This window comes from Carassius carassius, chromosome 7 (genome assembly GCF_963082965.1).
Source record: "Carassius carassius chromosome 7, fCarCar2.1, whole genome shotgun sequence".
In the NCBI taxonomy this organism is placed as follows: Eukaryota; Metazoa; Chordata; class Actinopteri; order Cypriniformes; family Cyprinidae; genus Carassius; species Carassius carassius.
The window spans coordinates 12,449,461-12,473,575 of NC_081761.1; the positions used below are offsets into that span (position 1 = coordinate 12,449,461).

The following is a 24,115-nucleotide window of genomic DNA, read 5'->3' on the forward strand; positions in this document are numbered from 1 at the left end:
GTTTTCTGCCTCCTGGATGCACGCGCATCCGGTATTGTTTGTATACAAGAAACCCGTGTATTTACAGGTCCTTCTCAAAAAATTAGCATATTGTGATAAAGTTCATTATTTTCCATAATGTAATGATAAAAATTAAACTTTCATATATTTTAGATTCATTGCACACCAACTGAAATATTTCAGGTCTTTTATTGTTTTAATACTGATGATTTTGGCATACAGCTCATGAAAACCCAAAATTCCTATCTCAAAAAATTAGCATATTTCATCCGACCAATAAAAGAAAAGTGTTTTTAATACAAAAAAAGTAAACCTTCAAATAATTATGTTCAGTTATGCACTCAATACTTGGTCGGGAATCCTTTTGCAGAAATGACTGCTTCAATGCGGCGTGGCATGGAGGCAATCAGCCTGTGGCACTGCTGAGGTGTTATGGAGGCCCACGATGCTTCGATAGCGGCCTTAAGCTCATCCAGAGTGTTGGGTCTTGCATCTCTCAACTTACTCTTCACAACATCCCACAGATTCTCTATGGGGTTCAGGTCAGGAGAGTTGGCAGGCCAATTGAGCACAGTAATACCATGGTCAGTAAACCATTTACCAGTGGTTTTGGCACTGTGAGCAGGTGCCAGGTCGTGCTGAAAAAACGAAATCTTCATCTCCATAAAGCTTTTCAGCAGATGGAAGCATGAAGTGCTCCAAAATCTCCTGATAACTAGCTGCATTGACCCTGCCCTTGATAAAACACAGTGGACCAACACCAGCAGCTGACATGGCACCCCAGACCATCACTGACTGTGGGTACTTGACACTGGACTTCAGGCATTTTGGCATTTCCTTCTCCCCAGTCTTCCTCCAGACTCTTGCACCTTGATTTCCGAATGACATGCAAAATTTGCTTTCATTCGAAAAAAGTACTTTGGACCACTGAGCAACAGTCCAGTGCTGCTTCTCTGTAGCCCAAAGTGGCTTGACCTGGGGAATGCGGCACCTGTAGCTCATTTCCTGCACACGCCTGTGCACGGTGGCTCTGGATGTTTCTACTCCAGACTCAGTCCACTGCTTCTGCAGGTCCCCCAAGGTCTGGAATCGGTCCTTCTCCACAATCTTCCTCAGGGTCCGGTCACCTCTTCTCGTTGTGCAGTGTTTTTTGCCACACTTTTTCCTTCCCACAGACTTCCCACTAAGGTGCCTTGATACAGCACTCTGGGAACAGCCTATTCGTTCAGAAATTTCTTTCTGTGTCTCACTCTCTCGCTTGAGGGTGTCAATGATGGCCTTCTGGACAGCAGTCTTACCCATGATTGCGGTTTTGAGTAATGAACCAGGCTGGGAGTTTTTAAAAGCCTCAGGAATCTTTTGCAGGTGTTTAGAGTTAATTAGTTGATTCAGATGATTAGGTTAATAGCTTGTTTAGAGAACCTTTTCATGATATGCTAATTTTTTGAGATAGGACTTTTGGGTTTTCATGAGCTGTATGCCAAAATCATCAGTATTAAAACAATAAAAGACCTGAAATATTTCAGTTGGTGTGCAATGAATCTAAAATATATGAAAGTTTAATTTTTATCATTACATTATGGAAAATAATGAACTTTATCACAATATGCTAATTTTTTTAGAAGGACCTGTATACCCCCCCCCCCCCCCCCATCAGAAGGCTCTGTTTGAATAGGTGTGGCGGATTGTAGACTCAGAGGTAAACACCCACTGCTATGACTGGCTAACAGTTGGGTATGTTTGACAGCCTACATCCTACACAGATGGATGCTGCTGTAATTTAGGTTAAACATTCATAAATACTCAGTACATATCAAACAATCTGTAATAACAGACAAAGCAATAGTGACCACATAATACAAAAAGTCACTCACACTTGTGTGTGTTGCGACATTACTGTTGGATCCAAAATAGTCTACACAGCATCGTTTTTTTAGTTTCAATCTTTCTGAAAATACTGTCTCGAATTGTGTCTTGTTTGTAAATTAATCCATGGTAAAATGTAGTGATCAAAGAACCAAGTTCTCATTGATGCTGTCTGGATCTTCCTTAAAAAATAAAGTTTATTTACTCTTTTTACTAATGTTAGGATCACAAGAAAGGCAATGTAAAGATTGTGTTTTTCCACAGCTTGGCACTGCACAGCATCTTGTTGTTTTCGAAGCCATCTTTATAGTTTGGTTTATACGTAGATGGTTTATGGTTTATGCGTTTGTCTCTCGTTATTTACATTATGTGCGTGAATTGGTGGGCGGGCGTTTTTCTTCTTTTGCAGAAGTGGTGTTTAGCCACACTATTACATCACAAAGTGGCACATTCCACAATCTCTCATTTTGGCAGATCAACTTCAATATATGATGTTTTCAGACTAACAAGTTCTGAGTTCTGGAACTTACAGGATGTTTTCATAGTACAATGATCTCTTATGTGTCAAAAGATCAGGGGAATTTAGATTTCTCAGTTCATGATCCCTTTAAATCTGTATTATTGTCTTGTTGTACAAGCACAAAAAAATTATTATAATGTTGTTTATGCATGTGTGTTTTTCAGAATCTGACAAGTTTGGCTATGAAATGGGAATTGCAGCATCAGGAGGCTTTAGCACAGTGAATGAGGAAACCCCTTCACCTGCAAATGGGTACTCTTACTGAATTCAAAAAAACTATATTTATATTACATATACAAGTTGTGTCTTGATGAAAACATCTGTTGATGATTGGTTTACAGATTGTAGATCTTACATGCTTCAACATGCTTATAACACTAACTCTGTGTTTTGAACCCTGTTACAATTAGACAGAAGATGCTGTTTGCCTAGATGAGTGCAGCCTTAGCAGCGACACATCCGAAGATGGCTGTGGTGCGATTGTTTGTGGCACATCTATTAACTGAATGATTTTTGTTTTTTAAGAAAAAACATACCAGTTTGAAGAAGATGAAAGGGATTTCTACATTCTTCAAGAAAACATTTAAGGTTTTAAAGTGGCCCTCCTTCTGCTGCTGCTGCTGCAAGACCAGAGTTGAGCCATTTGTGCCTCTACAAGAGGATTCAGAGCCTCAGAGCCATAGCAAACTACTATATTTTATTATAACATTGTTTTTGTTAGTTTTTTATGTTTTTATGTATGTGTGTACGAATTTTTTTTTTTTGATTTTCGACAGTTTGACTATGAAATGGGAATGATAGAATTAGGAAGCTTTGGATTTCTGTGAAACGATTTCAACTAATGGTGCCACTGTGAAGGCAGCAGAAACCTCAAGCTCACCGCATCAGGATCAGAGGAGCTCAGACCAGCCTTCATTTGCCAGCCTGAACAAATTAATATTAATATTAATGATTTGTATACAGTATATGCACATGCACAAGTAGATTTGAACCTGAAGTAGCATAGTTGTATGGCCAAAGCAGTGCCAAGTTTCTAGCAGTATTTAGCTCTTAATATAATTTTGTTGTAATTATTTTAAAGGTAAAATTTGTTTTAAAGGCAAATTATGATGATGTTTAAAATGTAATAATAAAAATATTTATAAATGTAAAATCTCCCTTTCCCTCTTACTTTTGGCTGCTCCAAAAGGTGAAATAAATCTCACAAAAGTTGAAGTATAGATGAAAAATCAAAATTAAAAAGAGTATAACCATAAATCTATTGAGATGATATTTAGTGGTTTAGTTTAGCAAAAACATTTTTTAGAAATATAACTTTACCTAAATAGTATAAGATGTGGTGACTTTTGCTTACATTTACATTTATTCATTTAAGCAGATGCTTTTATCCAAAGCGACTTACAAATGAGGACAGTGGAAGCAATCAAAAACAACAAAAAGAGCAATGATATATAAGTGCTATAACAAGTCTCAGTTAGCTTAATACAGTACACATAGCAAGGGCTTTTAAATAATGAAAATAAATAAAAAGAAAACAGATAAAATAGAAAAAAGAATAGAGCAAGCTAGTGTTAGAGCTCATATATATGTATATATATATACACACACACACACAAACACAATAATTGCATAATAAATGAAAATAAAATCGAATGCATAAAGATTAGAAAGGTAGTTAGATTTCTTTAGGAATAGAATTCAAAGGGTCAAATAAAGATGGAAGAGATGGGGTTTTTTTTTTTTTTTTGCTTGTGACTTTTGTGGTAGGAATTAAAATGAATTGGAAAATACAGTTTTTATATTTATACAATAATAATACAAACACTGACACTAATCTGGCTCTATTTATTGGATTTTAAAACTTTGTGGTGCTTAACAGAATCTGCTGCGTAATTGTTTATAAATCTCAAAATTTATGGAAGACAATTTATAAAGCAGGTCTGTCTGGTTGGCACAAATCTTATTTTGTGCTACACATCTGTATGAAACTATGAAGAACAACAGACTGGAGATTTTTCTTTGTATTGAAAGCCTGTACAATTTCATTGACTTTCAAAAAATGGGACAAAATCTTTCAAAACACTTTGTCAAAATGTGATGAGGACATGTCCCACACACAAATTACACCTATGAGGAAAAGGATAATAGAATCATAATTAATGCATAGTTTTTAAAGCTGAAAATATATATATTAAATTTACAGTGAAAAACTCTAAATTGACATTCCTAGAATTCTCTTTATGACACCTCACTTTTTTTTTTTCATTGAGATTTTTCTTCACAGTTTTTTTCCCCTACCAGTTACATTAGAATTTTGTTATTTTTCGGATAGTTCACCTGAAGCTTAAAGTTCTGTCATCATTTAGCCTTTTTACCTTCAAGATTTTCCAAGCTTGCATGAAACCCATGAAAAAAATATCTTTAAACATAAAAGAGAATTTGATGAAAAAAAAAGTCTATTAGGGGGACTATTAATTGTTTGGTTACGCACTTTTTATGTTTAACAAAACCGTGTTTCTATGGTGAAATTCTGGCAACCACAGATTTCAGATTTTAAAGTGAAGTGAAGTGACATTCAGCCAAGTATGGTGACCCATACTCAGAATTCGTGCTCTGCATTTAACCCATCCGAAATGCACACACACAGAGCAGTAAACACACACACACACTGTGAGCACACACCCGGAGCAGTGGGCAGCCATTTATGCTGCGGCGCCCGGGGAGCAGTTGGGGGTTCGATGCCTTGCTCAAGGGCACCTAAGTCGTGGTATTGAAGGTGGAGAGAGAACTGTACATGCACTCCCCCCACCCACAATTCCTGCCGGCCCGGGACTCGAACTCACAACCTTTCGATTGGGAGTCCGACTCTCTAACCATTAGTTATAAAGTTCAACTAATTAGTTTGTGCCCTATAATGACCATGCACCGGGTTTAATATAAATAAATAATAATATTATTAATAACGGTTAATACTGAAGCCTGCGACTATATCGGATCTAGAATTGCTGAACAGTGACTATATAAAGGACAACTCAATACTGTAAACTAAACAAGCGAACCGTTCACACAAAAAGCGTTGTTCTTTTTAAAAACGCTAACAGAATAAAAAGATGTTATATTTGTTCAATTCATCATATTATAATTACGTTATTATCTGCTGAACTTAAAACGATACCTGAGGGGCGGCCTAATTGACTCCTCCCCTCAAACACTCGTTTACCATATTAGTTTTGTGTGTGTGTGTGTGTGTGTGTGTTTTGCTTTTGGTTTTTCAGTTATTTACAATCATAAATACTGATGCTGTTAAGAAAGACTACAGGGAAATAATTATTTGTCAGTGCTATATTAATATTCATGAGACATATATTTCGTCACGAACGTAATTAATATTCAGAATACAACCCTTAGGATCGGTCATATCCGCAACCAGGAAGTCTAATGTTTTCCGTGCGTTTGCCTTAAATCTGGACCTTTTGGCTTTATGTGTGATGTTCAGGCAGTGTGATGGAGTCTGTGCGTACGTCGGCTTATGGCGTGCGTATAAACATGTTGCTGTTTTTCTAGTGTAGGAAAACAGACATTTCCAAATGTCCCTGATGTGACAGACTGTTGCTTTTATGTGTACTAATAAGTAACAAACTTGTTTGTCTGTGCTGCTTTGGTCAGGGTATATTCTGACAAACCATGTTTTTGTGTGTGTATATTTGTGTTGTAGGAGAAGAATATACACTGTACTTGTAAACCTCATTTCAGTAACTCTTAGGTCTCTATTTCTAAAGTGGCTGCTATTGGTGTCACCAAATGTTTTGATAATGGCGCCATTCCCTAGGTCGTTTAACTGGTGAAAAGAGCCTTTTACAGAAAATTTGTGAAATAGAGAGTCATTATTAGGCCCTAATAGAGTTTATGCATTAGCACTTTGAAATGTATGACTTCAAAGTAGCATTTAATGCCTGCAAAGCAGCTTTCAGCTAATGGCTGTATGGATGACATGGCTATTACAATCCAACCTGTATGTGTCTGTTTTGTTTTTGTGGCCAGAATAACACAAATGTAGATTTTACACAAAGCACTGACGATGACCCTCTTATTGATGGACCACTGGTTTCCCAAGATGCACTTGTGTCAGTGATCAAGAGAGAGTTTCAGAAATTACCCACTTATTGGGCAGTGAGTGTCATCTCCTTTTTACATGTGAGTATAGCAACAGACAGTTTTCACTGCACTTACTTGTGAAGGAAAACAAGCATTTTTAGATATCGAAAAACAGGACAAAAATAGTAAGTATTGGTGGTGTTAAATGTTGCTCCACACAGAAAAAAATAACTTTAAGCATGACAGTTTTGTTATAATCACCCTCGCGTTGTTCCAGACCTTTAGTCATTTTTGTTTACAACTTTTTTTTTTTTTTTTTACGAATCTTTAAACTTAAATTAAGTCTTTGTACATGAACACTAGCACACACACTACACAAGTACCACATTTACAGTGTGCTTTTTGTGTAATTTCTCTGTTTCTGGTTTGCAGGTGGTTTATGTGGTTATATGCATTGTAATCACAGTATTTTGCTGGATATCTGATGAGCACACTCCTGAGTGCACTGCAGCATTGCAGGGCATCAACTCCAAGACTGTAATCTTACTGGGAAAAGTTGCGCTCTGGGTGATGGTTTTCATATATGATAGATTTGTCCAGCATCACCATAGCGCAGTGAGACGGAGAGGTTATCTGGACTTCTACAGACTGACCCGTGAAATAAAAAACCTTCCTCTACTCATTCACTCTGCAGGTGAAAAGATGTTTCACACTGTTAATATTCCAATCCTGGTTTTCTTTGCCACTTCATAAAGTGAAAAACTTGCTAATGCTTATTGAAGTAGTCACGTCCCCAAATACCTGTTATGTTTCACAAATGACCACTAGATGGCAGGACATAAGCTGTTATCGTAACTGTAAATAAACATTGATTTTGAAATGTCATAACTGATGCACAGTTGCTTTTATTTATAATCATAAATGACTGAATCCTAGTTTATATGTATATATTTCATTTTATAATATGGTGACATTTACTCTTTCATTTCATTTTTTTTACGAAGAAGCCTAAGAAGAAATTAGATTTATTTTTTAAATGCTGCTGTTACGTACTTATTATTAATTTAAGAATCCTAAAAAAGGTATCACACCTTTCCACAAAAATATTAAAGGACACAACTGTTTTCAACATTGATAATTACAATATTTAATGTTTCTAGAGCACCAAATCAGCAGGTTAGAATGACTTCTGAAAGATCATGTGAGGCTGAAATAATGGCTGTAGGAAAATATTCACATATTGATCATTTAGTAAATAAGCCTGATACAAATCCAAGCATAATTAAATATTTACACTTCTAACTAGTGAGTAACTGTAATTGATATTCGTTGCTAATATAATGCAGTATTGATCTCATTTTTTCTCCCTTACACAGGTAATGCATTGACCCTGATTGTAATTGCTTCGTCGTCTCTGCTGGATGCAAACGTGAAGAATCTTTCTGTTTATCTTCTGTGGGCCATCATCTGTTTGGAGCTACTGCTGTCGGTTATATGCTTGCTTAAATATACAGGTACTCTCACACAAGATTTGTTCAAAGTTCATTCTGAATCATATTTTTGTGTCGTAAATAACACAAAAATCATACACAAAACCTTCTGTTTTTTTCTCTATGCATTCATATGCACACACATGGGGTCCAGAATTCTTTTTTACCACACCTGCCATGGCCATTAAGTATATCCCACTGGCCTTGAAACTAGTTTTTGCAATATTTTATTTGAGACATGGATTTTTCCCCTCTTTTGACAGTGTAATTATGTTTTTTTTTCTGAATTTGAAGAAAACATTGGTTATTCTGTAGCTCAAATCATTTTATGTTTTAGTAAACATACCTCAAAACTGCTGCTGTTATTCCTGTTCTTAGCTTAGATACAGCAGATTTCACAAATTATCGGCCAATTTCCAATTTACCATTTGCTTCCAAAATTTTGGAAAAGGTTGTTGCCACTCAGCTACAGTCTTTTCTAGTTCTTAATGATCAGTTTGACGTATTTCAAACTGGTTTCCGCTCACATCACAGTACTGAAACTGCTCTAGTAAAGGCTGTCAATGTTATCTTACTTTCTGGCGACTCAGGTAATCTTTCAGTTCTCCTTATATCTGACCATTTGATACTGTCTGTCACAAGTTATTGCTCTATTGCCTTTCAGAGATAGGTGTCTCAGGTGCTGCATTATCCTTGTTGTCTTCCTATCTTACAGATAGACAATACTACATTGCTATGCACAATTATAAATCCCCCACTGCTTTACTCAGACTGGGTGTTCCTCAGGGCTCTGTTCTTGGGCCCTTACTATTTTTTATTTACATTATGCCTCTTGGACATATAATTCATTGTTAGGGTTTTGATAATCACTGTTATGTTTCGAGATATGCTGCTTGCCATACAGATTGTATCCAACAGACCACAACATTATATATGTGTGATAATGAGTTAAAGACATGGCTAAATTAAAATTTCTAAGTTTGAATTTGAGGTAAACCGAAAATTTGATTACTGAAATCTAACAAAAAATGTAACCAGTGTTCCCAGCTTTAACCTAGATGCTACAATAATTTTTGGGCATTACTCTTGATCTTTTGCTGACCCTGGTTGTTTACATTAGTAAACTTTCTAAAGTTGCATTTCTCCAGCTTCGCCATATAGCCAACTTCGGAATTGTGTCAGTCCAAAAGATGCTGAATCATTAGTGCACACTATTATTACATCGCACCTCATCTACGGGAATGCTGTTTTTGCTGGATTGCCAGTGCACTATATTTGTTGCTTATAATACATTTAAATACATTCAAAATTCTGCTGCAAGAATATTAACTCACTCTAAACAATCTGCTCATATCACAGCATCTCACATTATTTACAATATTCTTTAAAAAACCTTTAAACCAATCAAAGTTCTGATTTTTTGGAAAATATCTATTGCTACCACTCACAAAAATGCACTCATTTTTAATGGCTAAATGCAAGTAATAGTTGCCACAAGTACAGTACATGCACACCTCCCCCAGCATGCATTACAATACCCAAGCTTCTGTCCTTACCCCCTTTAGAAACACACCAGGCAGCTGTTGTCCCTCTTATCCTCTTCAAGTCAAATTTTGTGCTCAATATGATAAAATAATAGTTCTTTGCTCTCCTGTGGTAAGATTTGGAGAGAAGGGGAAATATTTTCGAGAATGTCTAAGAGAAAAGACCATATGTGGGGGTAAGAAGCTTGTTATGGACACATGGCTCATCTTTGCCAAAGGCAACCTGAATGCACCCCACCCTAATACACCATGGCATTGTCTTTAATGTTGACACACACACACACTTACACACATTCTCGTATCAGTGCCTGGATTCCAGAGATGATTAGTGAAGTGAAGCTTGACCACATGTTATCTATAGAGACACACCCTTACTCGCTCACTTTATTCTCAATGAGGTCTATCAGCAGATATCACCTCATGTCTCATATATCACTCTGAATTATGCATGAGGCCAGGTAAATGTTTTTGATGTTTATTTTTATGTTCAAAAGTTTGGGGTCAGTAACATATATATATTTGTATTATTATTATTAATACTAACAATACTTTTATCTTGCAAGGATGCATACAATTTATCAAATAGTAAGAGTAAGTATATTTATAATGTTATAAAAGATTTTTATTTCAAATAAATGCTGCTCTTTTTAACTTTTTATTCATCAAATAATTTCAATGTGTCAACATTTCCACAAAAGTTTTAAACAGCACAACTGTTTTCAGAATTGATAATAATAATGATCAAAAGAAGAAATGTTTTTTCAGCACCAAATCAGCATATTGGAATGGTTTCTGAAGGATCGTGTGACACTAAAGACTGGAGTAATGGCTGCTGAGAATTCAGCTTTGCCTTGAAGAGCATAAGAGACTTTTTTCAAAATCATTTTTAAAATCTTACCAGCCCCAAATTTTGAATGTATTTGAGTAAATGGTCCACAATCTGGAAATAACAATTTTAGGATTGGGAAAAAAATATTGATGAGGATAACAATAATACAAACACTGTGATGTATATTTAAAACTCTGCACGTTTTCTGTTTTTGATTCAATAGAAGCATAAGTTGCTCTTTGGAAAAACTTTGTAAAACGTTTGTAAGAAACCTTCCTGTTCTTTCCCACGTGAGATTATTCCCAAAATAATAACCCCAGGTCTCAATCCAGTGCCCTTTATTTGCCGCACATTTATTGTGCTAACGAGTGATCTCTATCCATTTAACCACCGTTTATCTCCTCCTATCCATATATCCATCTCTCTGTCCCCTTCCTAGAGGAAGGTGCAGTTAGGTCAGAGTCATGCTCCAGGGTCTTTGAAGTGACCTCTGTGATGTTGTATCTCTGCCTTTCTCTCTTCATTTGAACATGAATGTAGCGTTCTGTATGGGCCGTATGCTGCCTCTGCACTTCAAAGGAAGTTTAGGGCTCTTCAAAGGGGGCGAGGGAGGTGATTGGGACCTGCATTGTGTTACCGTGATGCACTGACAACATGCGCTCGGTCCCCGTCATGTCCAAATGTGCTCAAGGATGGCATTAGTGTTGGAATGCAGAAATATGATACTTTGAGGAACTTAAAGAGACACATCATTTTTTAGAGTTCTAGAATCAAATGCCTTTTGAGTTCTAAAAGCTTGGATATGTCGCACAAAAGTGCAGAAAAATTCTATGCATTGAACTTCTGTGCAACATTGTGTTAGAATGCAAATGTCATGAATCATTGACCGTTATTGTAATGGTGTTTATTTTTACGGTAGTCTTTTGTGGAGGGAAACACTACTGTTTAGCGAAGATATAAGGAATGTGACACGTATATATTAGAAAGACTGTCACTCTTTCTCTTTAAAAACATTCTTTAAGGCTTTTCTTGATGTGTGGTAACAGAACTGACAAATTACCCTTAATAACCTTCCAGCATTACATATCTAAACTAACATAAACACTGTATTTGTCTCAAATAACTGCTTTTGCTTCATTTAGTATTATAGATAGTGCTTATATGGCACTTCAGAGCGAGAGAAATGGTGTGCATTATCTCTAAAGAGGGATTGCCTGATCTCCTTCCTGCCCAACTCAATGGCCTGTTGGCCCCCATTTCCTGCAGGTGATTGAAGAAAGAGCAGTTTTATCTGATTGGTGTGTTTGTGATGGGTTGGCCAGGTGTGGGTCAGGAACAACGCTGAGGTGTTTGTGTATGTGCGTTACTGTTTTTGGTGATTATGGTCTAATTAGAATGTATTCAGACACCCTGAGATATCTTGGGATATTTTCCACTTTGATTTGTAGATTATCTTTTGACAGATATGTTTAAAAATGCATGCTCCTAAAGCACAGATTATACTTATCTTACTCATTATTTAGGTGAAGTATGTAATTTATTTAAATATTAGAATGCAGAAACAAGTATAGACTAATAACAATTTGTCATCAGTCAGAACTCTCTGACATATTGTTGCTCTAGACATAAGGCACCTATCAGTTGCTGTCAATTGCTACCAAATTTCAAGTTCAAAGGTTTTTTTTTTTTGTGCAATTTTGAACAGTTTGTGTATGCACTGTAGACCTCAAGTAATATTACATTTAATAAAAAAGTTGAACTGGCTACACAAGTGGATACAACATCTATTTTCATTTGCTGTTCATTTGCAAGTACGGATTTGTTCTTTTGAACACATGGGATGGAAATTGTGCTTTATTCGCAAATTCTATAAATTCAGATTTTTCTCAGATAGAAACAATGCTAATGACTCAATTTGGCACAATTTTGGAGAGATACTTCCCCATTTTGATTGACCAGTGGCAGTAGGTATGTGCCTATAATTAATTTTTATGTGCTTGAATAGAAGAAAAATTGTTGCCTGGGGACACTGCTTAACTCGACCTGCCTCAAAGAGACTTTGTCAAAGCTTTGTTTGATGTTAAAAGTACATCACTAGAAATACATCAGTTACACTACTGTTTAAAAGTATAGGGTTGGTACAATTATTTTTCTTTTTCTTTCTTTAGTTATGCTTGAGGCAGCATTTTATTTGATCAAAGCAATATATAGTTAAAAACAGTAATATTGTGAAATATTATTACAATTTACTTTTATATTTGTATATTTTTTGACAATACAGTTTATTTCTGTGATAGCAAAGCTAAGTTTGCAGTAGCTATTAATCCAGTCTTCAGTGTAATCATTCCAATCATGATCCTTCACAAATCATTCTACTTTGCTGATTTGGTGCCCAAGATGTCTTAATATCAATGTTGAAAACAGTTGTGCCTGTTTTACATTGTTTTATTTAATTTTATTTAATTTTATTCATGTATTTAAAATTTTGACAAGTGGAAAATTTAAAAGAACTGCATTTATTTGAAATAGAATTTATTTGAAAGCTTTTAAAATCTTTCTTTAAAAGCATTTTTTAAAATGCTGTCAATTTCGAATATTTTAATGCTTTTGAAGGGTAATGTGGTTTCTAGATATCCAAACAATTTTCACTATTTATTTATCCCAATCTGGCTTTTTATTTATATAATGCACATATTGTACACTCTAGAGTCTTTAATTCAGATCATGAATGAATTTGCTTGAACTAGCTGTTCTGTTGCAGTGTAGGAAGTGAAAGTTTGCTGATTGAGAGGTACATTAAAGGTGTGAGAGAGGAGGGAAGTGACGTGTGAAATCACACAGTTGCCCTGCGTTCTCAACCTCACAAAACACACACTAGCCATGTGTTTATTAGCACACCTTACGGTGAAGGATATCCGCGCTGAGTGTGACTTCTCCTCACACACGCTGAACGTGTGTCTTTACACACCTGTCCCACATTAAAGCATGTCTTGGACCGTCAGACACACACCACAGCTATCAACATTTCTGTCTGGCACACTTCTGCATGTGTCATTTTTCAATGGTCTAAACTTTCCCTGTTTATTATGTTAAAGGAGGAGCTGGAATAAGAATGAGACTGTAAATGAAACGATACATGAGGAAATTTTCAGGTTGAAATTGAGAAAAAGGATACTAGATTTTCTTGTCTAGACATTTTGTGGTATATTGAAATTATTGTGTAGAAGGAAGAGATAGGAAATTAGAAAACTACATTCTTGTTATTTCGTATATTTATCTCCTCGTATTCTGTGTGTTTTAGTACACGTGGTGAAGTTTAATAGCAAGAAACCACATCCTGATGTAACTGAAGAAGAACACTCTCATGGCTGCTCCAGCGAAGGACATACAGAGACAGGCTTCAGGTACATTGGTAATAGACCCATATATATACAGTATATATATATATATGGGTCATTTATTTTATATATATATATATATATATATATATATATATATATATATATATATATACATATATATATATATATATATATATATATATATATATAAATATATATATATATACATATATATATATATATATATATATATATATATATATATATATATATATATATATATATATATATATATATATATATATAATTTACTTTTTAATTATATCTGTCTTAAATTTTAGATTATTCATAAAATTTGTTTAACAACAGACTTTCTTGAACCATTGGAATATTAAAGGGGTCATGAATTGTCTTTTGTACAGTTTGAGGTCAACTTATAATGTTATCAAGATTTTTACAGAAATAAAACATAATTTAGAAGTAATAGGACATTTTCTGTCCTATTTTAGGACAGAAAATAGGTATGGCGTATTGTAGACTTGGAAGTAAACGCCCACTGCTATGATTGGTTAAAAGTTGTGCATGTTTGATAGCCTACATCTTTCACAAACAGACGCTGCAGTGATTTAGGTAAAAAATGCAAATACTCACATCCAACGGTCTGTTTAATAGTCCAAGCAATAGTGATTACGTAATAAAAACAGTTTCTCACATTTGTTTTTTGCGACATTACTGTCGGATCCAGTATAGCTGGCAGCATCATCTTTTAGTTTCAATCTTTATGAAAATTCCATGTTGAATTGGGCCTTGTTTGTAAATGAATCCACAGTAAAATATAGTGAGCAAAGGACCAAGATCTTCCTGATGTGGTCTGGATCTTCATTAAAAATAAAGTTTATCCACCCTTTCCTAACGTTAAGATCAGAAGGAAGTGTAATGCAAAGACTGTTTCCATAGCTTAGCACTGAACAGCATTGTCTTGTCTTCAGAGCATATTTATCATTTGGTTGCATGTGTAGACCTGCGTTCACCTCACCATATTTACAATAAATGGACGAATCGGTGGGCGGAGCTAAACAGGCAGCGCTGTAGAAGCAGGCATTGATCTTCTTCTGTGGAGGTGGTGTTTAGCCACAGTATTACTTCATACATTCCACAAGCTGTCGTTTTGTCAGACTGACTTCAATATAAGCTGTTTTTAGAAAAACACAGTTCTGAGTTTTGGAACTTACAGGATGCTTTTATAATACACTGACCTCTTATATGTCAAAAGATCAAGAGAATTTTGGTTTCTCAGTTCACAACCTCTTTAAAACATATATGATACTTTAAAAAAATAGTTTTTTAATACTTCGGCAATGATGCTTTAAATTGATCAAAAGTGATATTGAAGACTTTATTATAAAATATAGTATCAAATAATTTATTTTGATGTGCATTTCTTGACACCAAATCAGCAGAGTACAGTAGAAGAATTAATGAAGGATCATGTGACACTGAAGATGAATGAATAATGAATATTTTCAAGATTTAAATAAAAAAGAGTTGTTTACTCCAAGCCTGTCATTTATTTGGTCACACAGGCATTGTTTTTGTTGTTGTGGTATTTATTCGTTAACTTCTTAAGATTTTTTTTTTTAATTTGTGCCATAGGCATGTATAATTTCTTCCTTCCATTGGTTCATAGTAGGCCTAGATTAGTTAAACAGTTGTAATATAATATGGTTTTCTGTACTTGCATCTGTTTTCCACAGTTTTTTTCCTTCTCATACTGATCCATTTATGGTTATCTGTATTCGCCAAAACAGGCTATACTGGGGCATCCTTAAATACAACGTATTTTCTGTGTGACTAGTGTTTTCATAGGCACGCACACACACATACACACACTCACATTTCAATCCCAAGTGCTGTGGACAGATCAGACAGGTGCACATGTGTTCTGTGGTTTATTTCACAGGGACAGCTCCATTCTGGAGGATGTGGTGGAAAAGCAGGCGGACCTGATTGATTATCTGAAACAGCACAACAGTGTTCTGAGCCGGAGAATTCTCGCGCTGACCACTCAGCAGATCAGAGGCTGACACATGCAAACAGAGAGAGGGACTCAGGTCTGTTTGTGCGTATGATGGGGTTTGAAGCCTTGCGTGCGAGGGTGTGTGAGCGTGTCTATCTTGACTGACATCGGCAGCCATGGCTCACTGATCAGAAGGCTTTTGGTAGGAAACGAACCCTGGTAACCTCTCTAACGATGCTCTCATGTTTCCATGACTACAAGTCTGAGTAGACAATAGCTGCAATTAGGAAGTCAGAAACCTCTGCTGCAGAAATGTTCAGTAAATATGCTCATTATGAGTTGGGAATAGTGAGATCTAATCAAACTAAAAGCTTTATAATGTAACTTGTGGTTTTACTTGTCTGTGAGAGCATGGATACGTTGGTACAGCGATAGTTCATTAGTACTTAATTAGGTTTCTTTAGTGCATTTTGTTTTTCTGAGTCAGTGCTGTTTTTGTGTGTAAGAAATGTGTTGGACGGATGTTTGTTGTATGTATATGTTGGAGCTGTACTAAAATCGTGACCTTTTTAGTCCTGATTCTACAGATGTTGTGAACTACTGTCATTTTAAGTAAAATAATGTGAATAAAATGATTGAAACTTCTTTTTGGAATAAAATTTACACAGATTTTATTAAATTGGGTTGGTCAGTTTTTAATGTGCTGTTGGTTCGATGATTAAGAAAGTTTCAAGATAAAGAACGTTTTGATTAAAACACTCATCAGGTTCTTAGAAATATACTTTTTGTATATTAGTTATATACTGTTTTGGAAAACATGTATACCATGTTCAACAAAAATGTGTGTGGTGTAACGAAGTAAAAATTTTTACTTTTTAGACATTCCATGATAGTGTAAAGACTTTCAGTGTAACATCAAGATATTTTGTCACAAATGTTATTATTTTGTAATCATTTTAATTATAAATAATTTCAATAGCGTTGCTGTTCAGGACATTTTACAGTTAATAAAAGGAAAATGTATATTTTAAGACTCCGTAAAATATAACAGAGGGACACTTTTTTTTCGTTATATTTTGGGGATAAGTGTTAAACATTTTGACTAAATATATAAATCTGTTTTTAAGAATAGTAGTCAACCGAAAAGGACAATACATATGCAACACGTGCTGAAAAATACACCATCTGGGATCAGGAATGTTGACCTTTCTGAACACAGTTTTTTTTTCAAATTTGTCAAAACCAATTGTCAAACTGGGCAGTCTATTGATGCCAGTATAACACTTTTCATTCACTTTGCCCCCCCCCCCCCCCCGCCACCTCCCCCAAGGATTGTGACACACGAAGCCCACATGAGAAGACAATACACCTTTTATTTAATCAGGATAATAATAAAACATTTGAAGTGCATAACTTACATATAAACACATTTCATTCAGTTCTTACTATTTACAATGGTTCTGGCAAACTCAAACTGATTGAGCGATGAGTTTTCAGCATGTTTGGTTACAGTTGATGTCCCCATGGCTTGTTCACTTAACATTCATAAAACAATACACTTCCTTTAGAGAAGTGACTAGCATGGCTTGGTTACAGTATACGGGCAAATGAACAGTCCTCAGTGAGTCTGATATCAAACTTCTCTCTCATTTCCCGTCCATCACTGGTCTTTGGTTTTCTTAAGGCTTGATAAGACATCATAGCTGTGGATAGTTGAGGAGTTGTGAAACCTGAAGAAAACACAAACAGAGTTTCAATCCACAATCATTCAAGCCTATAGAATAGATATTTATTGTTCTTGATGTGATCTTTGTGCAGCTTTTCTTTTAGACATTGTTCCTATATATGTGTGTGTGCGTCTGTTTGTGTGTTTTGTTAACTCCAGACGAGCTCTGGCTCATTGTGTGGGGGTCATAGAGTAAAGGTTAAAGGTGACAACCTCTCCAGAGTGTCTGAAAACAGTAGGCGGCTCCGGTAGGGTGTCACAGTGAATCTGTGTCCCCACAAATACAGTGTCACATCATCACACACACATTTCAACACAAACAACCACACAAATTTTGACTATTGAATATTTTGAGAATAGAAAATGTGGCAGTTTATGTAAGAACCAACTATGACTTGGTATTCTTAAGTTTTGTCCTTCAAGTAGCAAAAAGGCCCATCAGCAGCCATGACACACAAACTATATTCACCTCTTTTTCACCTTATGACCCCTTTGTGTGCTAGTTGGGCATTTTTATACTCTTCGAATAGTATTTTCTCTTTACTGTATTTTATTTTATTTTATTTTGTTTTATGTCAGAATAGCTAATCTGCAACACTGCAAAGGTCTTAACTGTTAAACACAAAAATAGAATGGGGAAAAGATATTAATTGATAATCACACAATTTATTCAGTTTAAACCAGTTTTTATATTGATCTTGTATCTTTTCAGTTCTATTGGTAAACCATTCTATAAGTGTAGTACACCCTTCACTGAAATAGCCACCAGGTGCATTACAAGCCGTCCCACCCAGGTTTTACAGTGTGTGTGGCAGATAGTTAAAATGGGTTGTATTTAAGGGGGTAGGGCTTTTCTCGTCCGTCTGTGTGTCTCTGCTCGGGCTATGTAAGTTTCCACTCTTTTGTGTGTGTGTGTGTGGGTAGGTGTGGAGTGTTTGTGTTTACTCCCAGTCTGAGGGAAAGTCGCACGGCTATAAAGATCCAATAATTTCCCAGCTCATTTAGTACAGGGTATTTACCCAAAGTCTCTCTGTTTGTTTCCGCTGTGGCTTAAGGCCACTGAAGATCCAACAGCCGGTTTGTTAATTAATCTGGCCGTCCCTTTTCCAGAGATTACAATGGAGTGGTGCTCAGCTAACAGGGAACGTTCTCAGAACATTCTAACACAGCTCTCTCAGAATTCTTTCAAAGTTAACAAACATTCTTCCAGTAACATTATTAGAATGTTCATTCAAAGTTACCTGGCTTTTAATAATGTTCTCAAAACATTATTTATATGGAGTTTTAGTTGGAACTTTCTTTTAAAACATTACTACTTACTAGTTTCAGATGGTTCAGAGACCTTTATTGCTAAATGATTAAACGGATCATTCTTTTCATATTGTCCCTAATGTTAACACATAACCATTTTAAAACATTCAAAAATGGGATGTTATGAACGAAAAACATTCTTAGAGCATATTTTTATTATGAAAATGTATTTTCTTAAATTGGCTTCTTCTTAAATTGACTGCATGCACTTGTTAGGCAAAATTTGGTGTGTGTTGTCAAGGAGTCAAAAAAGTAATTTGAGGTATTTTGCGATTATTTGTCTGAAAATACTTGCATGGAATGTCAGAATTTGGATTTCCTAATGATGCTCCTCTTTGATAGCACTTTTTCAATATTTGCTCATTCCTTAGAGTAATAAAAGGGAATAAATAGCCAGTGAAGTGAAGTCTTACCTCAAGGGAATGGCACTCTGGAGTGTAAAGGCAGACAGCGTTTCTTTGGACAATTGTGTCTGCGATATTTCCGCCTCAGGTTGAGAAAATCTGGAAAGGGAAGTAAAAAAGAATTGTTAGGGTTATAGACTATTATTAACCTTTATGCTTATATTTAATGCCAAGTCATGTCACATTTGTGTAGCACTTTATACAATACAGATAGTTTTACAGCAGCTTTATAGTAATAAACAAGAAAATAATGTTGCTAAGTTCTTGAATTATGTAACAAACCATTTCAGGTGTAAAGCAGCTCTAAATAGAGTTTAATTCAATAACAGTCTGAATAAGCAAAATTCATTGCTGTGACAATCTACAATTTTATTTACAATTGTAAAACTGACAATTTGATAATTTTGGGGGTTGGGGAGATATGCATGCCTTGCCCCCTTCACCCCTCCCCTGACTTGGGTGTTGCCTGAAATAAACTCAAAATCAATGGTCTCCCCAGTTGGTAACAAACAATCTGGAGGGCAATATAACAATCAGAGGTTCTTGTGATAACGTTCATATCACTTCCCTCCATAAGCAGCTATTAGATCCTCTCCCAGAGGCGCAAGGACAATAGCACGGAGCGCACGGGAGGAGAAGCGGGTGCTTTTATATCTTGCTTTGACTAAAGCAATGCGAACTCCATGTACCTCCCTCTCTTTCTCTCTTTCACCGCAGTAACCCTATGCTAATGCATTACACCATTGTGCTCAACATCATGACTAACAATAAACTCCGGTGCTTGATCGCCCACGGGGACCCGATTAATTGCGCATAGCCGCCACAGCAGCGGGAGATGACAGTGTACACGTAGGCAAAATTACATTTAGTTACAGTATACGAATATAACTGTGTTTGGTATAAACTTAGAAAAACTACGTAAAATGGCGTGGTGTCGTGCGTATTTGTGTGGCGTTAGCGTAAGTAAAAAAAAATACGTTGTTTATATTTAGTTTAAAAGTGCAAAAAAAAACATTTATTCCCAAGTCAAGAGTCAAGTGAAGTCTTTGTGAAACCCGAGCTCGTCTCTGGAGTATGTTAAGATGCTGAGCTTTTCAGAAGCGTCAAGCGCCACTTAAAACCCACTCAGAGTCAGAGCACTGACCCTAAATCAGCCATGACTGAGCACAGACCACTAACCAGGATAGACCTAAATATGCCAACTAGATCCTTCTTTACTAATGAGGGGACGTTTATCAAAAGTGACTCACAGCAGAACAGTTGGATAGTTGAAACCGTTCTGGGGTTGAATTCTACAGGTAGCCTATACGCGAATAAAAAAAAAGATATATAATATATCATCGTAATTTATATATATATATAAATGTATATATATATATATATATATATACATATATATATATATATATATATATATATGCATTTAGTTTAAAACATAGCCTAGACCTAGTTTAATACGAAGTTTATCTTACTAAACTAACTACTTTTAACTTCTAAAACATCATTTCGAGACGATAACTTACAGTTTAGGCTAGTAAATAAATCAGATGTTGATTCAGATACCGCTCTGAGCACTCACTGAGTTCATTGAGGGAGCAATTCGTCAGACTGATTCGAACCATTAAAAAAGAACCTGTTCATAAGAGTGATTTGCTTGTGAATCAGTTGCACTGTATTTTTTTTCCATTACTTGCTGCCCGGAACTTAATGTTCTTTCTTTTGGCCTATTTTACGTTACACTTTTTTCTTATAACATTCACTTCAGACTACAAGCTCACAACTAATGACACACAAATCATGTTAATTATTTTAAGCAGTAAGGTGCTTCACACTCAAGTGCATCACTATTGCTTTAAAATGACCCGTGTAATTCAATACTAATGTGATTCTTTAGAATTTTAGGCATCTTAATAAAGTTGACTTGATATTTTAGGATAAATGAGTTAGAACTGCAGGTCAAGTAGGAGTCAACAAATGCATTTAGCAGAAGAAAAGGTAATTTCACTTTGTTGTAAGGTTTTGTTGCAACCATTTTAATCCAATGCTACACAACGCAACAGACTTTACTTTTTTCCCGAAACAAGCTCTTGAGATTATGTACCTTGTTTTCCGGCGCTGGCGATGAGCAGGAATGTGAGCAGCAGCAGCAGCAGATAGAGTGGATGGAAGAGTCTCATGGTGATGCTGCGTGAGGTTTGGTCCGCTGCAGACCCGTGTCCTGTCCTCCGATGTCTCCGGTATCTTCGAAAGCAAAGTCTGTTAATATTTACGTACAAATCATGTTATGTGTCTTTCGGTCACCGTAATTTATCCTCTGAGCTCGTTATAGTGGATGTGCAGCTCAAGTCAGTTCTCAAACTTTTCCAAAGTTTTAGATGGCGATATTCACTCTCTCTTCTCTCTCCCCAGAGGGATGGATAGATAGACAGATGACCTGATGAGTGTGAATGTCCAGTCGAGACAATGCAGCTTCACCCCCTCTTTATACAGACAAGAGAAAGGGGAAGGAGAGGGCACAACAGAAGGAGAGGTATGGAAGACCAAAAACTGGGTGGGGACATGGGACATCTCTTTCTTTCTCTCACACACTCACACTTTGCCTTGCACATATTGACACCACATGGTTAGGTAACAGAGCAGGCAGAAATAATATTTTTGGAGATCATACTTTATGTGTGCAAAATTTGTTTTGTACAGTGTTTTTCAAATGACATATAATGAGTCCCAAAATCTAATAATACTCCAAATTACTTCTGTTTTGCATTCTTTGTTTACGTTTTCCAATAATATTAAAATTCATACAGGTATAGAAACAAAAAAAAATGTGCATCACATTTACAAATATGATGCCAACAAAAACACACCAACAAGTGTACAGCAGAAATATATTTATTATTTTCAGTGATTTCAAGTGAAATCCAATGTTTTCATTGCAATCTCAGACTTTTGGACCCCACTGTGTGTGTATTTGTGTTTCTATCTGTGTGGATAAATATAGATTATTGAGACATGTTGTCTCGTAATATGTATGTAGTCAAGTGTTTCTGTTTTAGGTTAGAGATTAGCACTGGTCAAAGAGGTGTGTGAAATATTGGCTGGCCTGGTCAGTTAAGTGTGTGTGTGTGTGTGTGTGTGTGTGTTTGTGTGTGTGTGTGTGAACGAGCTGTAAAGTGCTGATATAGTGTAGCTGTTGGATCTATGAACTCTTCTTTACTAATGAGCTACTATTGTACTTGTACCTAGAACAAAACCTCACAACAGGAGAGCCAGACTGACACAAACTTTACACACTGGCCAAAGTCTCTTAGACCGAATGTCCACCTTTTTCATTATAAGTATGGATTTATATGGTTTAATTCTCAACTTGACTTTTAGAGGCATAACATGTTAGTAAATCACCCTGGGAGAAATAAAGGAAAACAGCAAAGCGACAAATCATAATGGCAAAGCATTATAGTTTACAGAGTATAGAGTATAGTTTACATTAGAGTTAAGCTAGGATTTAAACTGAGCCAGTGTTAATTCAGGAACAACCCCCATGTATCATTTGCAAGTAAACATTGCACTGAATGATGTCTATACAGGCTCCCTTAAAGGGTTATTCCACCCTAAAATGAAAATTTTGTCATTAATCACTTAGCCCCATGTCGTTCAAAACCCGTAAAAGCTTTGTTCGTCTTCGGAAACACATTTTAAGATATTTTGGATAAAAACCAGGAGGCTTGAGACTGTCCCATAGACTGCCAAGGCCCAGAAAAGTATGAAAGACATCGTCAGAATAGTCCATCTGCCATCAGTGGTTCAACCATAACATTATGAAGTGATGAGAATACTTTTTGTATGCAAAGAAAACAAAGATAACGAATTTATTCAATTAGTCTCTTCTGTGTCTCTCCACATCACTGTAGCACCATTTTGGAGAAAATCCACTGAACACAAACTGTGTACACTGCATACAAAAAGTATTCTCGTCATTTCATAAAATTCACATTGAACCACTGATGGTAGATGGACTATTCTGATGGTGTCTTTCATAATTTTCTGTACCTTGACAGTGTAATTTATTTGGCAGTTAATGGGACAGTCACAACCTCCTGGTTTTCATCCAAAATATCTTAAAGTGGGTTCCGAAGACGGACAAAGCTTTTACGGGTTTGGAAAGAGATGGGGGTAAGAGATTAATGACAACATTTTTATTTTGGGGTGGAGTATCCCTTTGAGATCAAGTACAAGTGCTGTGAATCTAAGTGCTGGAGATAAAGTTGCAAAGTGTGTTTATCCCAAAACAGACTAAATAATGGAAGAGTTACTTTCTGATGGACAGAAAGTGGGAGTTTTTGCTCAGAATGGCTTTTCTTTGTGTGCATGCTTTTGTTCAGTGATGTGATACTTAACTGGACAGATACCCCAGTGTGTTATGAGTCCAAAATGGTAATACTGTTAGATTTACAGATATCCCATGTGTCCCTTCGCGCATATGTGTTATAATGAGCTGGAGTTGTGAACGGCTTTACTGTGCAAGACAAAGCTTAAAACTAGTATATTATGCAAATAACGTAACAGCCCCATCAAGCAAACAAATGACATAGATATCAGATCATTTGTAGGCATATTTATGAAAAATGCTTGGTTAATATCATTAACTAGAATAAAAAATAAATTTTTTTTTGTTAATTGAAATAATGCTGAGATTAATTATTAGTATCAGGAAAGCTTAGTTAAATTAGCTTAAATTAATTAAACTGTTGCCTTAGCAACTAATTAAAAGTAAGTTAAATCTAAAGCACTAGAATTACTAAAACAATGGAAATACATAAACTAATCTGAATTTAAATTAATTAATGAAACTTAAATACTGTACAAATACAGTAAGTACAAATCAAAATGACTAAAAATAATCTAAAACTAAAATGAAACTAACCATGTTTATAAACAAAAATATATCTATCTTTAGGAAATTACAAAAAAAATA

At 35.7% G+C, this 24,115-nt stretch overlaps 1 protein-coding gene across 2 annotated transcripts; it reads left to right on the top strand.

Annotated features, from left to right (window-relative positions):
- Window positions 1-5,609: 5,609 nt before the first annotated feature.
- Window positions 5,610-16,350, top strand: LOC132143556 (transmembrane protein 192-like). Of its 2 annotated transcripts, none has more exons than XM_059553887.1 (6): window positions 5,610-5,833; window positions 6,428-6,580; window positions 6,914-7,175; window positions 7,858-7,995; window positions 13,646-13,748; window positions 15,646-16,350. In XM_059553887.1, exons 1-6 carry the CDS (start codon window positions 5,825-5,827, stop codon window positions 15,767-15,769), a joined length of 789 nt encoding a protein of 262 aa, XP_059409870.1. In that variant the 5' UTR covers window positions 5,610-5,824; the 3' UTR covers window positions 15,770-16,350. The 2 variants fall into 2 exon arrangements, with proteins under 2 accessions (XP_059409870.1, XP_059409869.1); XM_059553886.1 differs by lacking the exon at window positions 5,610-5,833 and adding an exon at window positions 5,876-5,920.
- Window positions 16,351-24,115: the final 7,765 nt, after the last annotated feature.